The 21,914-nt window shown below is 37.7% G+C and overlaps 1 protein-coding gene across 1 annotated transcript; it reads right to left on the bottom strand.

The window, feature by feature from the left end:
* Positions 1-849: 849 nt before the first annotated feature.
* Positions 850-20,356, bottom strand: LOC113675221 (FH1/FH2 domain-containing protein 3). Its single transcript, XM_089200056.1, has 25 exons — positions 19,832-20,356; positions 19,618-19,718; positions 19,427-19,485; positions 16,514-16,581; positions 16,225-16,330; positions 15,479-15,573; positions 14,869-14,980; positions 13,168-13,265; positions 11,996-12,079; positions 11,053-11,112; positions 10,769-10,833; positions 10,304-10,335; positions 9,924-10,182; positions 8,983-9,248; positions 6,709-8,078; positions 6,118-6,282; positions 5,265-5,447; positions 5,040-5,159; positions 4,725-4,886; positions 4,141-4,256; positions 3,618-3,692; positions 3,253-3,310; positions 2,969-3,109; positions 2,533-2,839; positions 850-2,161 (listed from the first exon to the last, which is right to left on the bottom strand). The coding sequence occupies exons 1-25, from the start codon at positions 20,138-20,140 to the stop codon at positions 2,076-2,078; spliced, it is 4,497 nt and encodes a 1,498-aa protein (XP_089056182.1). The 5' UTR covers positions 20,141-20,356; the 3' UTR covers positions 850-2,075.
* Positions 20,357-21,914: the final 1,558 nt, after the last annotated feature.

Here is a 21,914-nt window from a genome sequence, read left to right as displayed (position 1 = left end):
TAGTTCAGTCTTGTGTGCTTAACTTGGATCAATATCACAATACAACTGCCCACCTACCCCTCCCCTAACTCAACAACAGTCAATTGACAACAACTTAAGGTTAATGTTGGGTTAGGGGAGAGGTAGGTGGGCAGTTACCCAGATACTGATATTGATCCCTAAACTTTTTGTTTCGTAATATAACAGAGCTAAGTTTAGTCATTGTGAGGGGAGATGGGTTGCCTTAACCTGTATAAACGACTACTCGAGAGGATTAAGAGAGACTTTTTTCTTTCTCACAGACCTTTGGAGTAACTGTGGCTTCTTAACCCCAAAGGCAAACCCACAATATAGCGTCATCCCATCGTGATCGGTGTAAAGAATGATTGAACTAGAGAGATTTTTAAATCGCGTTCATCGTACAGCCCAGGAATTAAATGTAAATTAAATGCGTCAATAAAAAAATTCTTAAATGGTTGTTCATGTCCAAACTGTTCGATTACAAACATTTTTTATTGGACTTAAATACTTTCACCCATCAGCCATTAAAACTCAGGCGAAAAGATTCAGGCGGAGAGGTCTACATTTTCAACAAACGTGTATCAATAAGAGGCGTACGTGCTCTTGTTACATTTTTCATCCGTGAGTCTCACGTGTTGTTACTTACAGAACTAATTGCGGGTGAAAATGAGTTCTAAAAGCTGGGTCGATCCGCTTACGGCCTGAATCTCAAAGACTCGGTGTACGTTGATTGAACTTGAAGATATAATTTCAAAAACGTTCAAGAGTGGCAGAAAAAGAGAAGTTAATGAGAATGTAAACATTTAAGGGTATATTTTAGCGGGTAGGCAAAGAAAAGCACCCATCCACTAGTTCAAACATTGGATTTTTTAATTAAAGAACTCACAGAGATTCAAAATAGACCGGATTGTTTACTCAGCCAATCAACTGGCTGTATTATGGTGATAACTGACATTGCCATCTATAGAACAAAGATAAAACTCTACAGCATACGTATCATTACAAAACAACCCAGTTCTAAATAGGTGTACCCCGTATCTTTTAACTCCTTGGTTTCTTTACTACCAAAGTAATTAATATTCTTCAAACAAGAAGCAACAATTGTAGAATTTTCATGTTATGTGGCAGTATTATCATAGAATCCATTTGAAGTCAGGACAACAAGACCTGCTTGTAACCGGAAAGGAAATACTGCACATTTAACATAGTTCATTATTAACAAGGACAAATTATTCCCTAAAAAATATACAAAATTACCGCCAAGGAAACGAATCACAAAGCACAAACAATCTCCGATAAATCGTCAGCGACAGAAGGTGATGCTTTCTCATAGAGGACGGCTGCCTAATTGTCAACTTAGAAGCTCAGATGATACTCAGCTATACGGCCCCTACAATCACTGATTATTTGGTATACTTTAGAGCTCGTAGCAATATTTGTGAGGAGAATCTACTACTGATCATTCGTGGAAATCAGGAGAGAAAAAGATCAAAACAATGTTTGAGTGATCAGTTAGTTTATGTGCAATTCAAGTTCAGTGCAAGTCATGAAATTACGCGGAATTCACAAACCACAATGAAACGTATTAGTCATTATTTAGAAAAAATCTTAGGACTGTTTATAATTACAAATTTGTTAAAATATACTTTGTAAGAGAATAAAAGTAGTAAAAACTGACATCGAAATATTGCTTGTTTACTTTTAGAGAGAAAAGGAAATCCGTGGTAGCTCAAACTATTCTGCTGGAAGTTTTAGTTGATGGAAATATATTACAAGAGGAATGTACCAGTAGTATCAGTGAAAACAGATCAACTACACCACCGTTAGTTGGTCAAAATCTACAATTCGTTGTTGATATCAACATGGGAAGAGAAATAAACTTTACAATGCCCTAAAACTCACAATTTTTATATACAAATATCCAGATTTCACTACTCGTTCACCGTCGCTACAAAACAACCCTTCATGAATCCACGTGTTGAACAGCCTGCCTTGCATCGAAGTATCCAATAAGACTATTTCTTTGTAAAAAATATAATTACTGATAAATTCTGTTTAAATTAAGTTAACAAGGGTCATTTGGTTTCCATATTATTCATATACTGTTTAGTTAGCTTTTCAATATCTTCAGGACTAATACCACTCTTAAGTGTCCTTCGAGCTGTGAAAAAAAAACAGTTAAATGTGAGAAAAGATTAATCCTGGTTTTCGATAGAGCTTTACTACTCTTTCAGAATGGAATGCTCGTAGCTAATAAGTCCCCATGCATTTTCTCTCACTGAAAAAGAGAGGCACTGTATAAAAACACGTCACAATGATTCGCGACGCGGCCAGATAATCTTCAAGCCACGTTCGATTATTGTACGAGAAGATAAGCCGAGCTACTTCTTCCCTTCAAACGCACTGCACTGCATTTTTTTACTGCCCTATGGCCAAATAACTCTACGTACACACTAAATCGTGGCGGGAACATTCGGCTCCAAAACTATCTGCTTTCCCTCTATTGCCCTCCTAATCTGCTAACTTACTGACCTGATTTTCTATTGGAAGCCCTGGGTCGCTTTCTTCCTTGTCTTGTTCTTGAATCCGGAACTGTCGCCGACTTAGCCAGCGTGTTGATCACTTCATCAGTAGTGTCGTCTTGAAATTCATCTAGTGTTTGTATGCCAGAATTAGTGCGAGAGGGACCAGCGCTCTTGATCCTGTTCCGTGTTCCCGGCAGTGTGGCGCTTTTCAACTTCTCTCTTGCGTTATCCGTTTCATCGCCATTAGATATGAGAGCTTTACGAAACGCTTCGATGTTTTCCTCAGCGGATACCTTGGCGGCAACTGAGTAAGACTGGGAACAACGAAAACGAACGGGGAATTTATAACAATACAATCAAGAAATATTTCTACTAAAATACAGTTATCTTCCCTTACAGTAATGGTAGTTCTTAAAGTATTAGGTCCAAATGTAAGTCGTTACCTCTGTTTCTGTTATAAGCTTTCCTCTCGTCTTGCTACGTTCCCTCATGTTCTCTTTCTTCTTCTTCATCTGAATCACGCGTTCCCTGGTGGTTCGGTATTCCAAAGAAAACTCACTGATAATCTTGCAAAACTCGTTCACCTGATAAAACAGAATGACGTTGACAATTAAAGTAAACTCTTCATTTGCCAGCATAACCAAATCAACGTTAGCAGTTAAATTCCGAGCTGTGTGACTTCAAATAACGCTCAACAAACTAACACACACTCCCCATGCCATGTTACCTTGGTCTTGTTCGCTACGCTTGACTGTAGTCCCAGGTACAACAACATCTTGTGAAATCTTTAAAAAACAATCATGAAAATAATAATTGATAAACGGGCTCCCAAGTTTATGCCAAGAGAATTACTGTACTGGTTTCGAAGTATCCCCTCAGGCAAAGTATGAATTGAAATAAATATGTGCGTTACCTGCACACCTTCAAAATATGTATTTCTGTGTGTAATTCTGGTTTAAAGTCGTAGCTTTTCATCTTCAGCCGTGAAGAATTGTGTCGATTATTTCCTCCGAGTGCTTTGCACGATTTTTCTGATCGATTTTTTTAATTTTTGTGAAAATTAGAGAGCACATGATCAGAGATGTGTCTTACCTGTTGATGACCCGTCTGTGGACAACTTTGAGGATTGTGCTCCGCTCCTGAGCGTCTGCTAAAAATTCACTCATTCTAGAAAAAGAGCGGCAGTTTAACCAGTCAGGCTAAACTTTCTCTTCCATAAATTAAAAAGTCATAGCCAATACAAAAAACTTTCTTCCTATTTTTACAACTAACTTAAGTCAAAATTTGACATTTTTGACTAAAGTCGTGCGACATTTGGTGTGAAAACTACTAACGCAGTAACGAGAAAAAAGAAAACATTGAATAGAAGCAAAACATAATGAAAGAAAGCCGCGGCATGCGTACTTAACTCTGTATTTCGCGCCTGTATTACCTGTCGATGTGTCTATTTAAAGTGAATATTGGTAGTGCGTTACCAACACTTAACAGCTCTATTATTTTCTTAAAAGATGCGCAATGATAATAAAAATGTAAAGCTGGCTATCTCATTAGCTTACTATTACATCACACTGGCTCGAAGGTTTTTTTTTTTAAACTCGTGGTCTCTTTGACTTACTTGCTTTTGAGTTGTTTGGTGCTGTCATGTTTGGCAACAATACTCAAGTATTCCCAAGACTTTTTACAGTTTTCACGCAGTTTCTTTAAGTTATCCATCACCACATCAAAGTCCACCTTAACGCAAAAACAATACGAGCAATTATTGAAACGTCGATGATAAGATAAGGTAACTCACAGAACACACCTACACATAGAAGCTTAGTAAAACGGGAGGTCTTTCGCTCTAACGAAGGGCTAACGCTCGAAACGTTAGCTTAGCAACTCTTTAGGGTTGCCAACTCACATTACCGACTCAGACGATAAAACTGAATTATCATGTTACACTTCCCTACTGAAGCAGCTCCACAATTTCTTTATAAACTTGCCCTCTTTATTGATTTGTCAGTCTGTCTGTCTGTCTGTCTGTCTGTCTGTCTGTCTGTCTGTCTGTCTGTCATTCAGTCAGAAATGACGAGCAGTCTTGTCAGGCACTCAGTTGCAAAAGTACCACTCGCTCGTTAGCTCAATCAGTACGAACTTCGATGATCAATCAACCACCGGACTGACAGTCACTCAAACAAAAAGCTATATCAGATCACGTACCCTAGAGCTGCGATGTAAGGCTCCTAAGTCACTATAAAAATCAGTGGAGTTTGGAAATTTGTCCATCACCATACAGCACAAGTGATATAACAACGACTGCTTGTGCACTGTGTCTTTTACTTCTGGTACTTTTGCCAGATAGTCCAACTGGAACCCCTTCACCTGTAATCAAATCAACAACAGTCTGAATCACATTGCACTGAGAATTGAATGACAAACGAAACTAAAGTTGCACAAAATTTAGGACAAATTCACTCTTGGTTAAATTCTGTTAAATTTTCTTTTTAAAGATCACATAAAATTTAAGTTCAGTACCTTTTTTCCATTCAAGAAGTTTCCAATTGCAAGGAGAGTGGCCAATATATGCTTGAAGGTGTCGTTGTTATGCAGTTCTTGTACAGACTCCTTTAAATCCATTAGAGGCTCCGCTACCTCCTGAAAATCAATCAAACACCGTACTTCAGTCTGACTTGAATTATCACCAAGCATTGAGTGAGGTGAAAAAAAATCTCCTTCGTTTCGGTCGTAAAGATTTCTCACCCTTTCTAGCTGATCATAGTCAAGTTTAAAGGCCCACAGATGCAAACGCGGCGCCAGTTCGTTAATGGAGGACATTGTTAGCAGGAACTGCTCAGCTGTCCCCAAAGGCACGTCTGGGTTTGACATATGAGCCTCCTGTATCTTGGTTTTCTCTTCCGCCGTTGGTTGTAACTGGAGCAATTTCTACAGAAAGAAAATAACACTTCATCAGTGAAACCAACTAGCCTCGGTTGTTCGAAGGTCAGATAACGCTATCCAAAGGATTAATCTCCATGCGGTGGACAACGCTATACGTTTTGTTATCACTTATCCGCGGGATAGCGATTTATCCGTTGAATAGCTCTATCCGGCCGTTATACAACTGGACCTTGGACATCATAAAACACTGAGAAAAACAAATAAGAACGACTTACTAATCGTTTTGAGGGTTCTTACCTATTCAAACAAATGCGTAGTGGAGAATTTGAAAAGAACAAAGAAACTGTCCATAGAGAGAGACTCAACTGTAATTTTGAAGAAGCTCGTTCGATTCGAATTTTCTTGCATCTGTCAAGCATTGTCAGGTCGATTGACTGGGTCTGAAAGAGCCCCTTTATCATCTTTAATTACATCCAGTAAGCGTAGTGTGAAAATTTGCGGTTACACTGACAGAACTGCTTGATACCTTAACAGCTGCTCTGAAATTGAAACGGTCGTCTTGTTTTCATTGCGAATAGAAAAGTATTCAGCCTAGGAATAAATTTGAAATTTCACAGACATAGTACTTCACCTACAACAAAATGGTGTACTTCACGATAGCTTCTCATGCAAGGTAAATTAACAGATAGCGTTGCATGATCGTAATAATACTTACATCAATCCCCTCCCTATCGATTACGGCGCTGTCCATCGCCAGAATAGCTTGCTTCAAAGCTCTGATGGGTGGTAACTTGGTCAAACCAATGTTAATCGCTTGAGATCGCTTCATTTCCAGAACAACTATTTCCTTCTTCTTGTCTTTATCTTCACCCTCGCCTTTCTACAAGGAAAAAAAGAAACCTCGATAAAAGGCAGATATATTTGGGGTTTAGCACATTTCCGATCTAGAACTCCCTTCAACTCTAAATGAAAGGAAAAGCTATCACAGTATTTAAATTCTGAAGCTGAATTTTACGCAACACGACAGCAACATACACAGCGTTTTTAAAAAGGAAGGCTCTGTACCCCTGACCTTTTCGTCCTACCATTTGTAAATACGATCACCTCTTTGTTTCACACGCTCGTTTATTTGACCACCCTTAATAACCACCCAATTTTCCAGGCCAATTAGTGGTCAAAGAAAAGGGGTCCTACCATACTTTTTTTTTGCGGGTAATTATTTATTAAGAGGAAATCTACGCTAGTGGGAGAACGAAGTAAACAAAACTTACTTTCGAAGATTGTAATAGTTATGACAGTTCCTCACCTTTACTTTAGCAGTCGTTTTGTTCTCAAACAAGTGTTCCAGTTTTTTGGTATCAACATCCACAGAATCAATACTTCCCCAAATTGTCTTGTTTACACCGTTTATAAGGGGTGAATTCTTAACCTCTTGCCAAAATAAACGCACCAATTTTTTCTTCGGATTAGCATCATTCACAACGGGTGCCTTGGGTAGTCCCGGGGGAGGGGGAGGGGGAGCGGCACCACCGGGAGGTGGTGGAGGGGGCGGGGGGCCACCAGGGAAAGGGGGTGGGGGAACAGGAATCCCAAACATGGGAACTCCTCGATGAGGATGGGCATCTGTTTCATCTGCTTGGGAAGACGTACTGTCCAGAAGTTCATCTTCATCATTCTCTAATTCAGTGAAGTTGAATTCGTTTACAATGAGTTTCCTTTTTAGTATGATCATTTTCTCCCATTCCAGTTCCTTTTGTATAGCGGCTTCTTCAGCGGCTTTCCTTGCAGCTTCTTCCTCCTGTCTTTTTCGCTCTTCCTCTTGTTTCTTCCGTAGTTCTTCCTGTTTTCTAGCCTCTTCCTCCGCAGCCGGATCAGGTTTGTCAACAGTTGGCTGTTTTGTAAGCCCAGACTTTGCTTTCTCCACGAGTCCTTCAAAGTTGCCCTCCGGAGGACTAGAGGGTGTCTCATTTTCCTCGTCAACCTCAATACAACCACTCAATCTCTTCACAGCCTCATTTACTAAATTATCAACTGCAAGTAACTCTGTTGGCCTCTGCCCGGCTTCATCGTTGCCTCCGGACGACATCAGCTGCTGTTTCCTTTCCTGAACTGAATCCCCTCCTGGAGATAAAGTACCATCCATGCTTTTCCTATCGGCATCATCAAGGGACTTTTGTCCGTATAACATTGATAGCATCATCTTCTTGTTGGGGAATCCTGGAAATCCTTCACAAACACTCGATCGCTTCTCCGGATCTACAACACTGGGCCGCCTACCATCATTTGTAGAACTACTTGTGCTAGTTCGTCTGTTGATATGATCTTCCGAAGACGTTACAGTTTCTGTATGTTCATTATTGTTAAGCAAATCGTCCGTACTAGAACCAAGTTTATCGTCAGTGTCCTCACTTTCATCACTAGTTCTTTGATCCGAAGATCCATTATTATCTAAGTTGTTCGTCAAAGATTCCCTACTGCTGTCTCTCTTTACATCAGGAGTCTTTTTCTTACTCACTACCGAAACGTTTAAGTCCTTTCTATACGGAGATTTTTCCTCTTTGTGTTCCGAGAAATCTTTCCTGTGACTTGACGCCTCAGCCTTTGGTTGCCTCCCGAGATCTTCATGCGCCCGCAGAGTTTCTTCTCGATGCCCCATTGATTTATAACTTGGTTTCTCTAAGAAGCAAAAATAAACGAATAAAATTAAAAAAATCGTTAAAGTAGCCTTAAGATTTAAATTTTTCTTCCCTAATGATCGCACAAAATTTTGATTAATTTTTTAAGAGGGGAATCTTTCGTGCTCAACCTAAAGCAACGCTGGCAACTGCGACGGCAATTAAAAAAAGTAAAAATAGTACATGCGATGTGATTTGAATGAAAACACCGATAGTATTTCAAGTGATAACAGTCACTTGACTATTTACAGATCAGCTTACCATATCAACACTGTTCAAAATAAAATTCTCGCTCTCCTTACTTCTTTACAAATACAAATATGAATTATTTGAAATATGAATTATTTCATATAAAACTTCACATCATTTCACTGCACGGGAAGATATGAACTCAATAAATTGACCTCGCTCCCAATGTGTGGCTTCATAGCTCAGTTGGTAGAGCATCGCACCGGTATCGCGGAGGTCACGGGTTCGAATCCCGTTGAAGCCCTGATTTTTTTTTTTCAGGCTTCTTCTTTCCAATTGCTTAAATTGGAAAATTTACTGCGATGATCACATTTCACTTTCACTTACTTCTTTTTCTTTGCAACAAAAAGTCGTGGATAGAGATGGTGCAATTGCTAGAGTTGGTAGAGCACTGCACCGGTATCGCAAAGGTTAAGGGGTCCAATCCCGTACAGCCCTGAATTTTTTTTTAGGCCTTATTTTCATTGCTGCTCAAGTAGTGTTCATTACTGCGAAGATCGCTTTCATATTCACGTCTTTATCCGCAGTTCAAATATATGACTTTCGTATATTCACAGTCGTTTAGAACAACCATAATTGCAACAGGTTAACTACAGGTGACTTTTTCGTGCTTTACACTTTAAAAATTCAACGATCTCCATTAAACACACATTTACCTTCTATTTGTGGCTCCTCAAACTTGAATCTTCTCCGGCTAAGCGTTGGTGAGTTTCTGGGGGAAGGGCGTGGTGATGATCGAGGAGATGAACGAGGCGACCGTGGTCTGTCGCTAGGTGGTGAAGACACCTCCAAATGGTTCCTGTCATTTGCGCTGTTCTTGCTGTCAGATCGCTGTCTGCCTCTGTCATTCCTACTAGATATGGACGTCTCTGGTTCTGGTTCAGCTATCCCCAAGGCAGCCCGTCTAGCGGCGCGGCGCTGCCTACAAGACAACACCAATCAAGTAAAGCAAACTCTAAATAGATTAACAAAGTCTTTTCCAACAAAATAAAGAAAAAAAAGAATAACGGGCAGTTCCATTCCCCACATTCTGCTTTGTTCAACAAAATCCATTATTGGATGGCATACTAGAGTAATGCCGCTTAACAGGTCCGTTTGGACAAATAATTTTCTTTGAGTTAAAACTAGTTTTGTAGAAATCATCTTAACGGTTTATGAACGTATATTCCACGACCATTACTCAATTTTTCTTCAGTTCTTATTTCACCCTTTGTATAGAGGGTCAGGGGTAATATCACACCATAATAACGGGTTGATTGCAACCTCAGTGGGAGTTACAATTAATCTGTGCCACGCAGATATTCAGCATGGAGCGCTTGCCATAAATTTTTCTTTCTTGCTGGAAAACATAGCAATATTACTCCACCAGAAGTACAGGAAAAGGAGTAAAAACTAGTTCTAAACTATACCCACATTAATTTGATTCTGGTACAAGGATCTTTACTTTCAAAATTTCTTTCCATCATCTCCATCACCGACTCTCACTTAGTACGGGATGCATTTTTGGAATTCTGAAATTTTGAAAGTCTGGTGCTAGTCGCATTAAGAACAACCTATATTTCTTAGGCTGATTGCCGACGATTTGTGTTTAACGTACTTTCTTTCTAAACGATTTTTAGTTTTCTCGTCCAATTCTGACTCTGTTGACGATGATGGTGTTGTGCTTGCTGAAGTCTTGACAGGCAAAGTAGGGGGCTCCACTTTCACAGCGGTACCCACATTAGGAGCACTGGCCACCTTATGCATTGAGCCCTCCCTGATTTTGGCTCTTGGAGGGACAAGGAGGTTGTCCTTTGTGATGGATGATACGTCAATTTGGCTGACTGAATTATGTCGTCGACTCCGTCTTCTGTCACCTAAAAAGTTTAAAACATCGACTTAATCAACACTCACTGGTACATTCAACCCTCATTGATCAAAATGAATATCACAAGAACAATTTGCTCCACTTAAAACATGGACGATATTACGCCATACCTGTAGCATACGATGTCGTCCTTTTTCTTTGTCTACAGAGAGAAAATTTCCATGCATGAAACGGACGAATACAAAAAAACCCTCGCGTCATGCAATGAAGCAGAGAGTTACATAGTTCAGAAGGTAAGATTCTAAAGAAACTGTGGTACTGCGTCGGTGGGAGAGTATGACAGGGTAATTTAGTATTATCAACTGAGTTGATAACGTAAATTGGCCACCGTAAAGAGTATCTAAGCTGACTTTTCGAGCGTTAGCCCTTCGTCGCAGCGAAGGGGCTTCCCATTACAGCATTTTGACGAAGGGCAAACGCTCAAACGTCAGCTTTGATACTCTTCACGGTGGCCAATTTACGTTATCAACTAAGTTGATAATACTAAATTACACAGTTCAACTGCATCAGCGACTCAGTTTAGAATAACTTTTACAAACCAAGAAAACTTAGTAAGATTAAAACACCTGCCCTACCTTATTGATGGAGAAGTTCCAAACGCTGGGAATTCTTCATCACCATCCTCAATTCTAAGTGCCGTCTAAAATTGATTGGAAAAGATTCTGAGATCGCTTTACTTACACAGGACACATGGCTGCTAAGCTAGAATAAAATTTCCAATTACAGCAACAGAAAAAATCGCAGTCAGTGTATATCCACAGAGCAAGAAAAACATTGCGTGTCTTGTTAGTAGGTAAACGTTAGGAAATAATGATAAAAACATGTTTTGTTGGAGTAAACTCAATTGAAACTTATTTACCTCATAAATATTAAACTGTTCCATCAAGTCAATATTTGTTCCATTGCGTTTTTGATGTATCTAACAGAAAATAGTACACAGGAATTCACATCAGCATGAAAGTACTTTTCTTGTAAAAGAACCGCTACATACATTATCATAGGAACTTGAATTTAATCCTGATGGCCAAATACTCCAAGAACCTTAAAGCTGAGAGTTCACCCTTCACACCCTAACATCAGTATGCATATTCTCCATACTGTTCTCCATACATTTCCAAAGAGGCTGACAAGGAGAATTTGTATAGCAATCAAGAGCTGCTTTGGTAGGTGATCATCTCCTCTATTCTCACGACCTTCATGAATGATTCAAGGGGGATATGGTGAGGAGAAAATAAGATGCTGGGCACTCTTAGGGGCTCAAAGATTAAGAGGGAATAAAACACCCCTGAGAAAAGCTGCCCTTAGAAAATTAGCATTTGGGAGTGAACAATTAAAACTAGCTTGACAGTAACCACTGTAAGAGATGTATACCAAAAATTCAACCTTCCCCCCCCCCCCCCCATAGGAATGCCCCACTCCTTCCCTGAGGTTATGGAAAAGTACTGAGATAACAAAAGACCAGTGTTTGCTTATAATACAACATTACAATGAAAGGAATGCCTTTTTTTCCACCTTGCACCTTATAGTTTCCAGTTTAGGGTATTTTCATAGTTTCTCCACATGTCAAATCTGTTCTTACAATTGTTGTCTAATTGCCACTCTCTTGCTTAAAGTTTTACGCTATCTAGGGATCATATCAGTATCTTTAAATTTATTTTTAATGTACACATCAAATGCTTTGGTCCAAAACATCATGATGTCATGATTTGGAAAAAAATATGCACCCCCCTGCTCACTGCTCCAAGAAGCAGCCCCTATATGCTTAAAGTTGAAATAAACATTTGTATATGAATGGGTTTTACCTTTATTATCTGTTCCATTCCTTGTTCTTCTAGTGCATCAGTTATATCATAAAACCCATCTTGAGTTGGTGTTGCATACAAAACCTTGAAAAACATCACCAGATCAAAAAACATAAGACAGCTGCAACCCTACAGTTCATGCATAATGTTCACTTCATGTTGCCATAGGTTAGCAACAGATCACAGAGGATGTCAAAATGTGGTTAGAACAAAAAAGTGGTGCACTAGGTATTCGTTTTATATAATAAAAGAGCAAAATGTTATTAATAGTGATGTCATCCCTGTGTCTGTCCACCAATGGATTATCACAAAACCCAATCAAAAGGCATGTATAATTCAGCTTCTCATATACTTTTTGGCAATTTAAGTCTAACAGGAGAGTATTCTAATGAAGGAAAGAGCTGCAAAGTAGTTCATTCACTGGATAAATCTCCATATAAGACTCAGTAAAACTTATGAAATATCTACAGTATAGTGTATTTAACAAACAGATTTCATGTTACCTTACATTTGTTCAATAACAGATCACAGATGACGTCAAAATGTAGTGAAAATAGTAAAGTGGTACACAAGGCGCTGATGATCGTACTAGATTTTTAAAATCTTTTGTGATCTATTATTGAACAGATGGCAGTAACACATGGAGTCTATCTCTGTACTAAAGAAGCAAAATGTTATTTATCAAATAGCTGTATATTTCAGCTTATCATTTACAGTAATATCAACATAACTAACAACTGGAAATTGACTGAAATCCAAAACCCTAAACTGTCTGGGTATGGTAGTTGTGAGATCTAAAACTATGAGGCATATTCTGAAATTTTTGTGGTAAAAATATCATACATACAATCAAAACTTGCTGAAAGATTTAAAAATTATTTTTAACAAAAATGAAAACCTCTGAATTTGAGGTTTGATTTTACCATGTAATGAGCAAGGACAGACAAAGCCAGAGGGCTTTAACTTGCCCAAGTCCTTGAAAAAAGCCCAAAGTCTTTTTTCTCTGGGCATCTCCTTTCAATGTCCTCAACACAAGTCATTCACTCATAGCAAAAGAAGCTGACTGCTGGAAGTTTCAGGAGCATACAAGGTGAACTGTTTTGGGATTTTCAGTCCATAATAAGAACAATACAGAAGCTACTTAAAAGTACAGCTACACATTAAATATATACCTTATTAATAAGTGTCATGGCATAGATTAGAACCTCTTCATCTCCTTGGGTTTCTTTATCTGTCATAATTCCTAGGATTTCAGCCCATTCTCTGACACCTTTGAAAAGTAAAAACATAGAGTTAACACTCTGATATCAACTGCTGCTTAGGTTAATAGACATTAGGGTGATTAAGCAAGATGACTGGAACATCAGTTGATGTTGGTACATGCAGAAAAATACCCCTAAGAAACTGGGTCAAGGTAAGTGACTTAGTCAAAACATAGTTCGCAGATTTAAACTTAACTTTAATGTTTCCACAGCAGCTATGTATTAGTGGACTAAATATAAATACAGCATATCTACAGAAGCATTAGTTGAGCTAACAAAGTATGACTCGAATTTAAGATGACTGTCCCCCTAACAAATTGATCCCAAATCCTTGATGCTTCAAAAATTTGAGTATAGAGGCTTGAGATGTTTGAGGTCTTTTGGGAAATTATTATTGCTGTGTAAAGAAAATCTGGCTTAAGTTGAATCACTGAAAACAGTAATTTGTATTTTGAGTGGCTTATGTACATAAAAGAAGTAATGTGTCAAACACTCTCACTGGTATGATCATTCTTTTTTAGAGGATTGAATTGTTTCCTCCAAATATTCTTTGAGTGCCAATGCATTCCTCAAAACTTAATTCTTGATTCTTTAAAAAAAAAAAACAAAAATTGAAATTCTCTCCTCAGTTCTCGCAACTTGTGACAGTTAAGGATTGAGTTTTGAGTTGAGACTGACAAATTTCATATAGGTGGTACTGCATAGAGTGCAAAATATAATCATGTAAAATACTAACAATGGTATGACTTCTTTTGCAGTGTATCAGTTGCTGGAACATGCAGTTCAAATGCCTGACAATGAATACAAAATTCCACATTTTGCCACTAGAGCAAATTTGAAAATTACTGGATAAAATGGTAACAGTAACTGCAAATAACACAGTGCCAAATCATGTTACCATTTCCCCTTGAACAGGAGTAGGCTCAGTGTATTTCATGTAATGCATTGGGAAGGAAAGCAACTGGGCCAATTTGACCAGAAACAAAACTTGTTTGAGGTGGTTCCTCAGCATTGCACTGCACATCCTGTGCTACCATTAAAAACCTTGTAATCAAGTGAATTAACCATCCACTTCCAGGATAATGGTTTGATATACAATATAAGAATCTCTTTCTAGGAAGTTTTCAAGCTGACAAGTGATGAAATGAAAAAAAAAATTATACCTAATAAAACACCAAATTTTCAAGGATAAACATACAAGAAATGTATGGCATACAGATGGAGAAATTGATATTGAGATCAGGGAGTGAATTTAAAGCCAAAATTAAAGGTACCATTTCACTTCAAATTTAAAGTAAACCTATAAAGAGCTGTCAGTAGTCTTGTAAATTAATCACTGTACATTTCTAAACAAAGTTTCAGGAGTTCACAGATTGTTCACACAGAACAGTAACATGCAAGCAGCATTGTGCTTTGACAAAGCCCCTACTCCCTTACATGACCACAGTTTGTCTACAGAAGACTTATGCATGTACCTTAATTTGTCTGATAGCTTGCAAGAACTCTGTACCCACAATCCTGACAAATTTAAAACCTTTGGGAACTGTAGGGGTCTTTTTTTCCAGAACACCATTATACCAGTACCTTTTAAATGTTTACAAAAATCTTTACCTTGATTGCTATCTACAGCTTGGATCCCTTCATACAATACTCTTGAGTTAGATTCTGTATACTCCACAAACACAAGAAGAAGTTTAAGTGCAGTTTTTCCCACAAGACGGAACTACAACAAAAAAGACACAAGTATGCTAAATATACAAATGAGTAAAGGGGGTAAGTTTATTAAGCAATTGCAGTGCTACATCTGTGTGGGTATATATGGGTATAAGGAGATAATTTTGGTTTTATTATCTGAGTTGATAACGTAAATTGGCCATCATAAAAACTTTCAAAGCTGATGTTTTGAGCATTAGCCCTTAATTGTCATAGCTTAGAGACTCTTTCAAGTGGCCAATTTACAATATCAACTCAGTTGATAAAACCAAAATTGCTATGCTAAATATACAATTTCAATCTTTTGAATAAAGATGTATCATGGAAAACTTTTCAAAAGTCAACAGTAAGTTCTACTAATACATTTCACCTTGTGGGGTTACCCTCAACATTGCCATGGCAAAACAAATCTCCCTTGCAGTGTTACTTATTTCCTCTGTTAACCAAGACCACAATAATTGCCCACCTTTTTCTGAATATCTTAATAACACCCAATAATACAGCTTACCCTAGAGGCAGTGAGAGAGTAAAGCCATTGTATAGTGTCACTGTGATTAATAACACCATTCATTCCATCCACATACAACATTATCTGACCAATTGCTATCAACAAAAAGGTAATCAAAGTTAATACTAATTAAAACCATCTTGAACTCCCAAGGGTACCAGGGAGCTGCTTCCAGAAGACAATACACATTGACTTACAACATAGAGGAAACAAAGCAATATCTCACACTGCATCACTAAAACCAACTATTATGAGTAATACACTCATGCTAAAAATCATTCATCTGTATGGCTGACTCAAAACCAGTATAAAATTACCATTAAAAATTTGTGCAATATTTCATGATATTACTTTGAAAAGTGAATTATAGACTATAAAATCAACTACATGTATATGGCATTACAAATTATCATACCATAAACTGATAAGGAATTAATATTTTCCTGAACTTCACTTCCTGCACTATGCTAAGTCGCAACACCAGTGTGACAATCCCCTGTATTCAAATCTCTAAGCTCCTATAGCCTTAAAAGAATTGTTTGACAAGTGCTACACAACCCTAATCTAAACTAAATAGGACCAATAGGTATGCATTTAAATGACAACATTTGAAATTGCCAGTTATCATTGCGCATTTTTCAAGAAGGCTCTCTTTAGTCTGCATGTTGTAATAGTCTCATCAGCACATTCTCAGAGGATTGCTACAAGATAAATTTTTAATTGATTTTCTTAAAAATTGTTCAAACCTCTAAGGATGTAGTTCTGATAGTTTTGATCAGCATCTTGTCCAACTGATATCAGTGCACTTAATCCATCAGAGTTGACAAACTCATGCACTAAATCCTTATCATCCTGTCAAGTAAACACAATGTTAATGTACAACTCATAGAACTTAACATTGAATATAACTTATTTCTAATGCTGTTGATTGGCTATAGAAAAATAGAGCTCAAAACACTAGTTGTGGCCAAGCAAAGGTTATTTATCTATTACAAAAAAAAGATAATTATTATAATGTTCCACCTCTCTTATTACCTGAAAAATTTGCTTCAATGAAAACAAAGCTCTCCTGAGCTCTCTTCCTGATGCAGCAAGTAGTTTAGCTGTAAACAAAGAAAACCAATAATTTAAAACCAAACCTGAACAGAAGAATTCACACTCATCAAAGTAAAATATCTATAATTAGCAAAAACAATTTGTTAAGGAACAAAATTTGCAATATTAGCTGAACTTAAAGGAAGTCAAGCTGTAACTCTTTTAAATTTCTATTCTTGTGGTTGATTCCAAAAGTAGTAAACCTTTGCTCCACAATCAATGTACTTATGACCAAGTAGCCATAAAACACTAACCTGGCAGCAAGCATTGCTCTCAAAAGAATATATCAAGACTTAAGAAGCATTACTCTGTGGTATTGGATTATTCTTTTCAAAGTGATCTACCACCCTGTGTTTTTGTACATTACATCATACTGTGCAAAGCATGTTATCCTAGGCTAAAATCCCAGAGTGACCTCATGCAAAGAAACCCCAGTTCTATGCAAATAGTAGGTTGGACTATGTGAAGAGCAGGAATAATTGTATTAGCTCTAAAATACAGAGCAAAAAAACTGTGACATCTTGTAGAATTTAGACATGACATGATTGTGACAGTTAAAATGTTATTAGCCATTTGAAGATCAGCTGGCAATTCTTTGTCATACAGTGTTCTTTAGAAGCCTTTTCACCATAATAATGCTGAATTTAACATATCAATTCAACTGGAAAAATATTTTAACAACCAAAAAAAAAAAAAAAAAGGCAAGTCTTACAGAAACAGCAAATCAATTTGGGCAAACTTTTCATCTGAACATCTTTTTTGTGAAGAGTGTCTAGAAGGCTGAAAGCTAATAGTGGAAGGGCATTTATTTCAATCAAATCAACTCTCTTATAGAGAAAGTCTGAGGCCTAGTATAAAACCCTTAAAAGCTTAAAACTGTGGTTTGGGTTAGACCACAAGCAAAAAATAAGCCCAAAGAGTTAGTGACAAATGGAATTTGGACAACTAGTCCCTAAGAGAGTAAGGCAAGAGAATGACCATTGCAAAAATTTTCAATGCTGGGAAATGAATATATTATTAGTGACTTTGAGAATATAATCCTCAAGGAGTGTGTTTTTGAAATACCAGAATCCTCTATCTTGGACAGCCTTGATGAAATTCAATTCTTCAATAATAAGGCAAAGAAAATAGAGGAGGAATAAAATAATTGTCTTGGTTTGCAAAACAGCAAGTTTTGTTTTTATTTTCCCTAAAGAAAATAAACTACAAAATATCTATTCTCATCAAACTCAAATTTTCAACAACAATCAGGGGAATATCTGGCCAATAAAGCCCACCAGCTATTTTCAACTGTTAACCAGGAGAGCAAGGGTTTGAGTGAACTACTTTTATCAAAAAGCTTATTGTTGGAAACTGAAAATGCTCTGTCTTGAAGATTTGCAATTAAATGCAACATTAATTATTGAACTAATAAATGCCTAAAGTTGTCAATGTTTCATAACCACCTTGATAAACAAACCAACTATACCACATTGGGGAGTTGACTGACACAAAAAAGTCAATCTACAATGTCTTGTCAGCGAGATAAATAGCCCATTTTTGGGAAGAGTACTATCAACAACAGACGATGGAAAATCACCTACTAGTTGTGAATAGCGAAGAAGATTGCAAATTAAGGAATAAATACTAAGTATGTAACAGGATTTGAAAATAAAACGTTTCCTGCCTGTTGAAAGTTCCCTCATGGTTATTCATTGAATTTAAAAAAAAATTAGCGACACACGAAAATCAGTCAATTTTACACACTCACAAATGATAAACAAGCACATGGTCTTCTTCAAAACAACAAGAAGCGAAGTTATTTATGATCAGCCTTGTTTCGGGTGACTAACCATCAAAGGAAGTTTGAACTAAAGCCCTAAAATGGCTCGATTACCATGATTACCAGAAAAGGAAGCAAAACGAAAAAGGAAAATTGAAGCACTTCAAAAAAAAATTAGCGCTGAGTAAAACTTTCAATGATTTTCCAAGAACTTAACTTGTTAAAATGAAATTAATCCAGAGCTATTACTGACGGAAATCAGCAGGAACCTAAAATGAACAGTACGAAATGTGCGTTGCACATCGAACAGTTTTGGCTGCTGTTTCATTTTGAAATGATTAAGTGTTCCACTAAAGCTTATTAGGGCAGGTCTGAAGTCACGAACAGTCAAATCTCACGCACAGAGTAATACAAACTGTGAAAAGTAAATAGCCCGCGAGTAAACTGATCGTTCAACCAAACCAAGATTACAAACCTATTTTTATGCAAATTGTTCAACAAAACAGTAACGCGCTTAGCGAAAATTGATTCGTGCACGATCGAGGAGTGTTGTTCGACAAGCAGAGATATAATTTTTGGGTTTCTTTCTTTGTTTGATTTCAAACCTAAGAGAAAACAACGGAAATCACAAAATTTTAGCTACTCGACTGTTGACTTATTGACCCAAATGAGCTGGCAAATAGTAACATAACCTGACTACTTGAGATGCCAGCATGTTATACAAACGGCAAGCAGGCAACCTTTAGTAACATTACGTCTTGTAGAGCAAGTGTATTGTTATCGTATTTAAGCCAAAACAACCCACTCGAAATGCTCAGCCAAAGTGTCCCATATAAGCCAAACATGGCTTAACACACAACAAATATCTGGCTTTCAGAACAGTTGGCAAGGTATTTGTCTGTGTGCGAGAAAAATCCGTGCGGATCAGACAGCTTTAAGCTGAACGCTGTTCAAATTATAAATTACTCTTTCACCTTCCCTTTGGTCATGAGTGCCTGATAAATCACTATTTTCACTCAAGCATGGGCTCCTACAGCTCAAACTGTGAAATGGTAGATGGCTTAAGATGTTAGAGTTGAAGTTTCACTCACCTATACAGTTGTGCACTCGAACCGACAGAGCCGTCCGTAGAATAATTGTGTTTTTACGGCTACGAGAGATAAAAAGCCCCATTTTACTTAGAGGATAACAAAAAAAGGGAACCTTCATTGGTACAAATAAAAAAAAGAGTTAAGTTGTAATTACGGCTTCGTAAACATTGAAGGTGACAATCATCTCATACCTGTCTAAAAATCCTTCCAATAAATCGGCTTGCTCTTCCAGGGAGCTTTCCAAATCCAAATAACATCCATTGTGCGACAGCTGCAGCGCCACATCGTCGATCTATGGCAACAAATCATCACAGTCAATTAAAACAAAGGTACACAGCCACCGGTTACAACAAAACAAAAATTCAGATGAAAAGTGGACAGAGATATAAACAACTTTTAGCGTACGCTATGCGGAGCAGACAACAGCCGATGGAGTCCGCCGATTTGCTGAAAAAGTGGTATATTCAGATGGAATGTGTATGTAGGAGGCCTTGTGGGTTCAGGAAAATTTGTGCTGGCGAAAGGATCGGTGTCATCTAAATACTGAACTTTACAAGTTAACGCCATTTTGACGGAAGATTCTGTGGAGTTATTGGACGCATGCGCACTAGGTAACTCTCTTTCATCCCGAGCTCGTTGCGGGGGAGTCTTGTCACGTGACCATAAATTTCGACGATTTGGGAGAGGGCGAGAATTATACTTGAAATCCCCCATGTTGTGGTTTCGGCGGGTATATACATAATCCACACTGACTAACAGCGATTTCTTTCGCGTGAAAACGCTATTATCACGTTCAAACACGTGATTTGCCCATCAGATTTGTCCATTGTCGATAACAACAGCTTCTCCCACAATGCGCAAATGTGAATGATAACACAACTGTAACTTGAGCCGATACGTTGTATCGCCGGGGCTTAACTGTCACGAATTGAGGTCAAATCATTACGCTAGCCAATTAGTTTTTCTGCAGGCAATTGTAAGGGGCTTGCAAAAATAATCAAAACACTTGTGACGTCAATGATATCATAACCCGGCGTCCTGTTCATTTCCGTTGTGTCTCAGATACCACAATTTAGAAGACCCCTTATTACCCATTTTTAGTTACATTACATGCCTGCAAATCACATTAAACTCCTAAAAAGATATTCCAGCAGATTCACTCAATCGTGAAAGTGAAAATCGAAGAGCGCTTTCGTTCCAGAAGTCTGGCTGATTAGCCTAATCAAAGAACAACATTAACAACCTACACAATGGGTATTAATCATTCAAATAATTTCAGGAATGTTTGGAATGTTTGGCTGAGTTGTGAACTAAATTCATGGCGATCCAAATTCGGTACCTTAAGTAATTTCACCTTAAGTAGAGATAAATAGATCAACAAACTTATTCCAAGTGTTTTGTGTTAAAATTCCGAAACCAAAATCCGATGACCTTCATAAACTTAGTAGATAGGTAAATCGCTTCGCAGTCTTCTGAACCTTGTTCAGTCAAGGGGATTTACTGCAGACTGCACCATTTGCTATTAGATCTGATCTACCCGTCACAATCCAAATTGCTTCATTTCAGTGTTTGTCCAAAAATTCTTGGAATAAATTGCGATCAAGTGTGAGTCTTAGAGTGGGTGAAAATTAAGACTAAATCGAAAACAATCACCCTATGGATTCTTACACTTGAAGACTATTAATTAAACCGAGGCTAACGAAGCTTCAAAATGATGCAACATTATTTGCAATGGAAGTTAATACTGTAAACCTTCGAATCTACTCTAGAAGATCGGAGAACGAAATTCTTTACGGAACTGGAATATATTACTGTTGATGCGCCAGCCACAAGATTGACCTTTAAAATACTTCTTTTTATAGACCCTGTTGCTAATTATAGTACAGCCATCAGCTGATTGAACTCTCCTTTCAAAACTTGACTGGTCAATAGCTGGGGACGGTTAGAGCTCGTTGAGTTTGGTGACAAAAAACATGACATATAAAACATATCTCCCGCTCTGTTGAACAAAACATAGAATAACGTTTGTCTAACGGACCTCTTGAAGATATTTTTGGCGGTATCTGTATTCAAGACAACAACTATTTACATCCATTTATTGCGAGTTTTTCACATTTCAGGAAAGATTTTTTGTGGAAACACTTAACCTCCGAGAGTCTTAGCACGAAAAGTATGCTAGAAATCGAAAATTAGGTTAGGTTAATCACTCCGGTATTGTTAGCGGCTAAAAAATGAGGAAAATATGGTTTAAAATGCGCAGGAGAATGATTATCATTCAAATTAGTGTTTAACTAGAATGTTCCATTGCCACCTTAACTTAATTTCTAATGTTACAAATTCCTCACGCTCCTGGCAATTAAGAATTCATAACACAGAACTTCTGTATTGTTAAACAACTCAAGAATTGCCTGCTAGGAGCTTGAGTCGTCTTTGGCAATGATCATGACCGCCTCTAATATTTCATTGCTTCGGCGGAGTATTAATTCTT

This window comes from Pocillopora damicornis, chromosome 3, assembly GCF_964200805.1.
Source record: "Pocillopora damicornis chromosome 3, jaPocDami1.2, whole genome shotgun sequence".
NCBI lineage: Eukaryota > Metazoa > Cnidaria > Anthozoa > Scleractinia > Pocilloporidae > Pocillopora > Pocillopora damicornis.
This window is presented reverse-complemented; position numbering and strand designations above follow the sequence as displayed.

Excerpts from the sequence above, each read along its gene's own strand:
- LOC113675221 (XM_089200056.1), bottom strand. The coding sequence starts at position 20,140 with ATGGGGGATTTCAAGTATAATTCTCGCCCTCTCCCAAATCGTCGAAAT. Across the intron at positions 8,079-8,982 it reads TGAGGAGCCACAAATAGAAG|AGAAACCAAGTTATAAATCA; the intron begins GTAAATGTGTGT and ends TTTGCTTCTTAG. Across the intron at positions 2,840-2,968 it reads AGCTTATAACAGAAACAGAG|TCTTACTCAGTTGCCGCCAA; the intron begins GTAACGACTTAC and ends CGTTGTTCCCAG.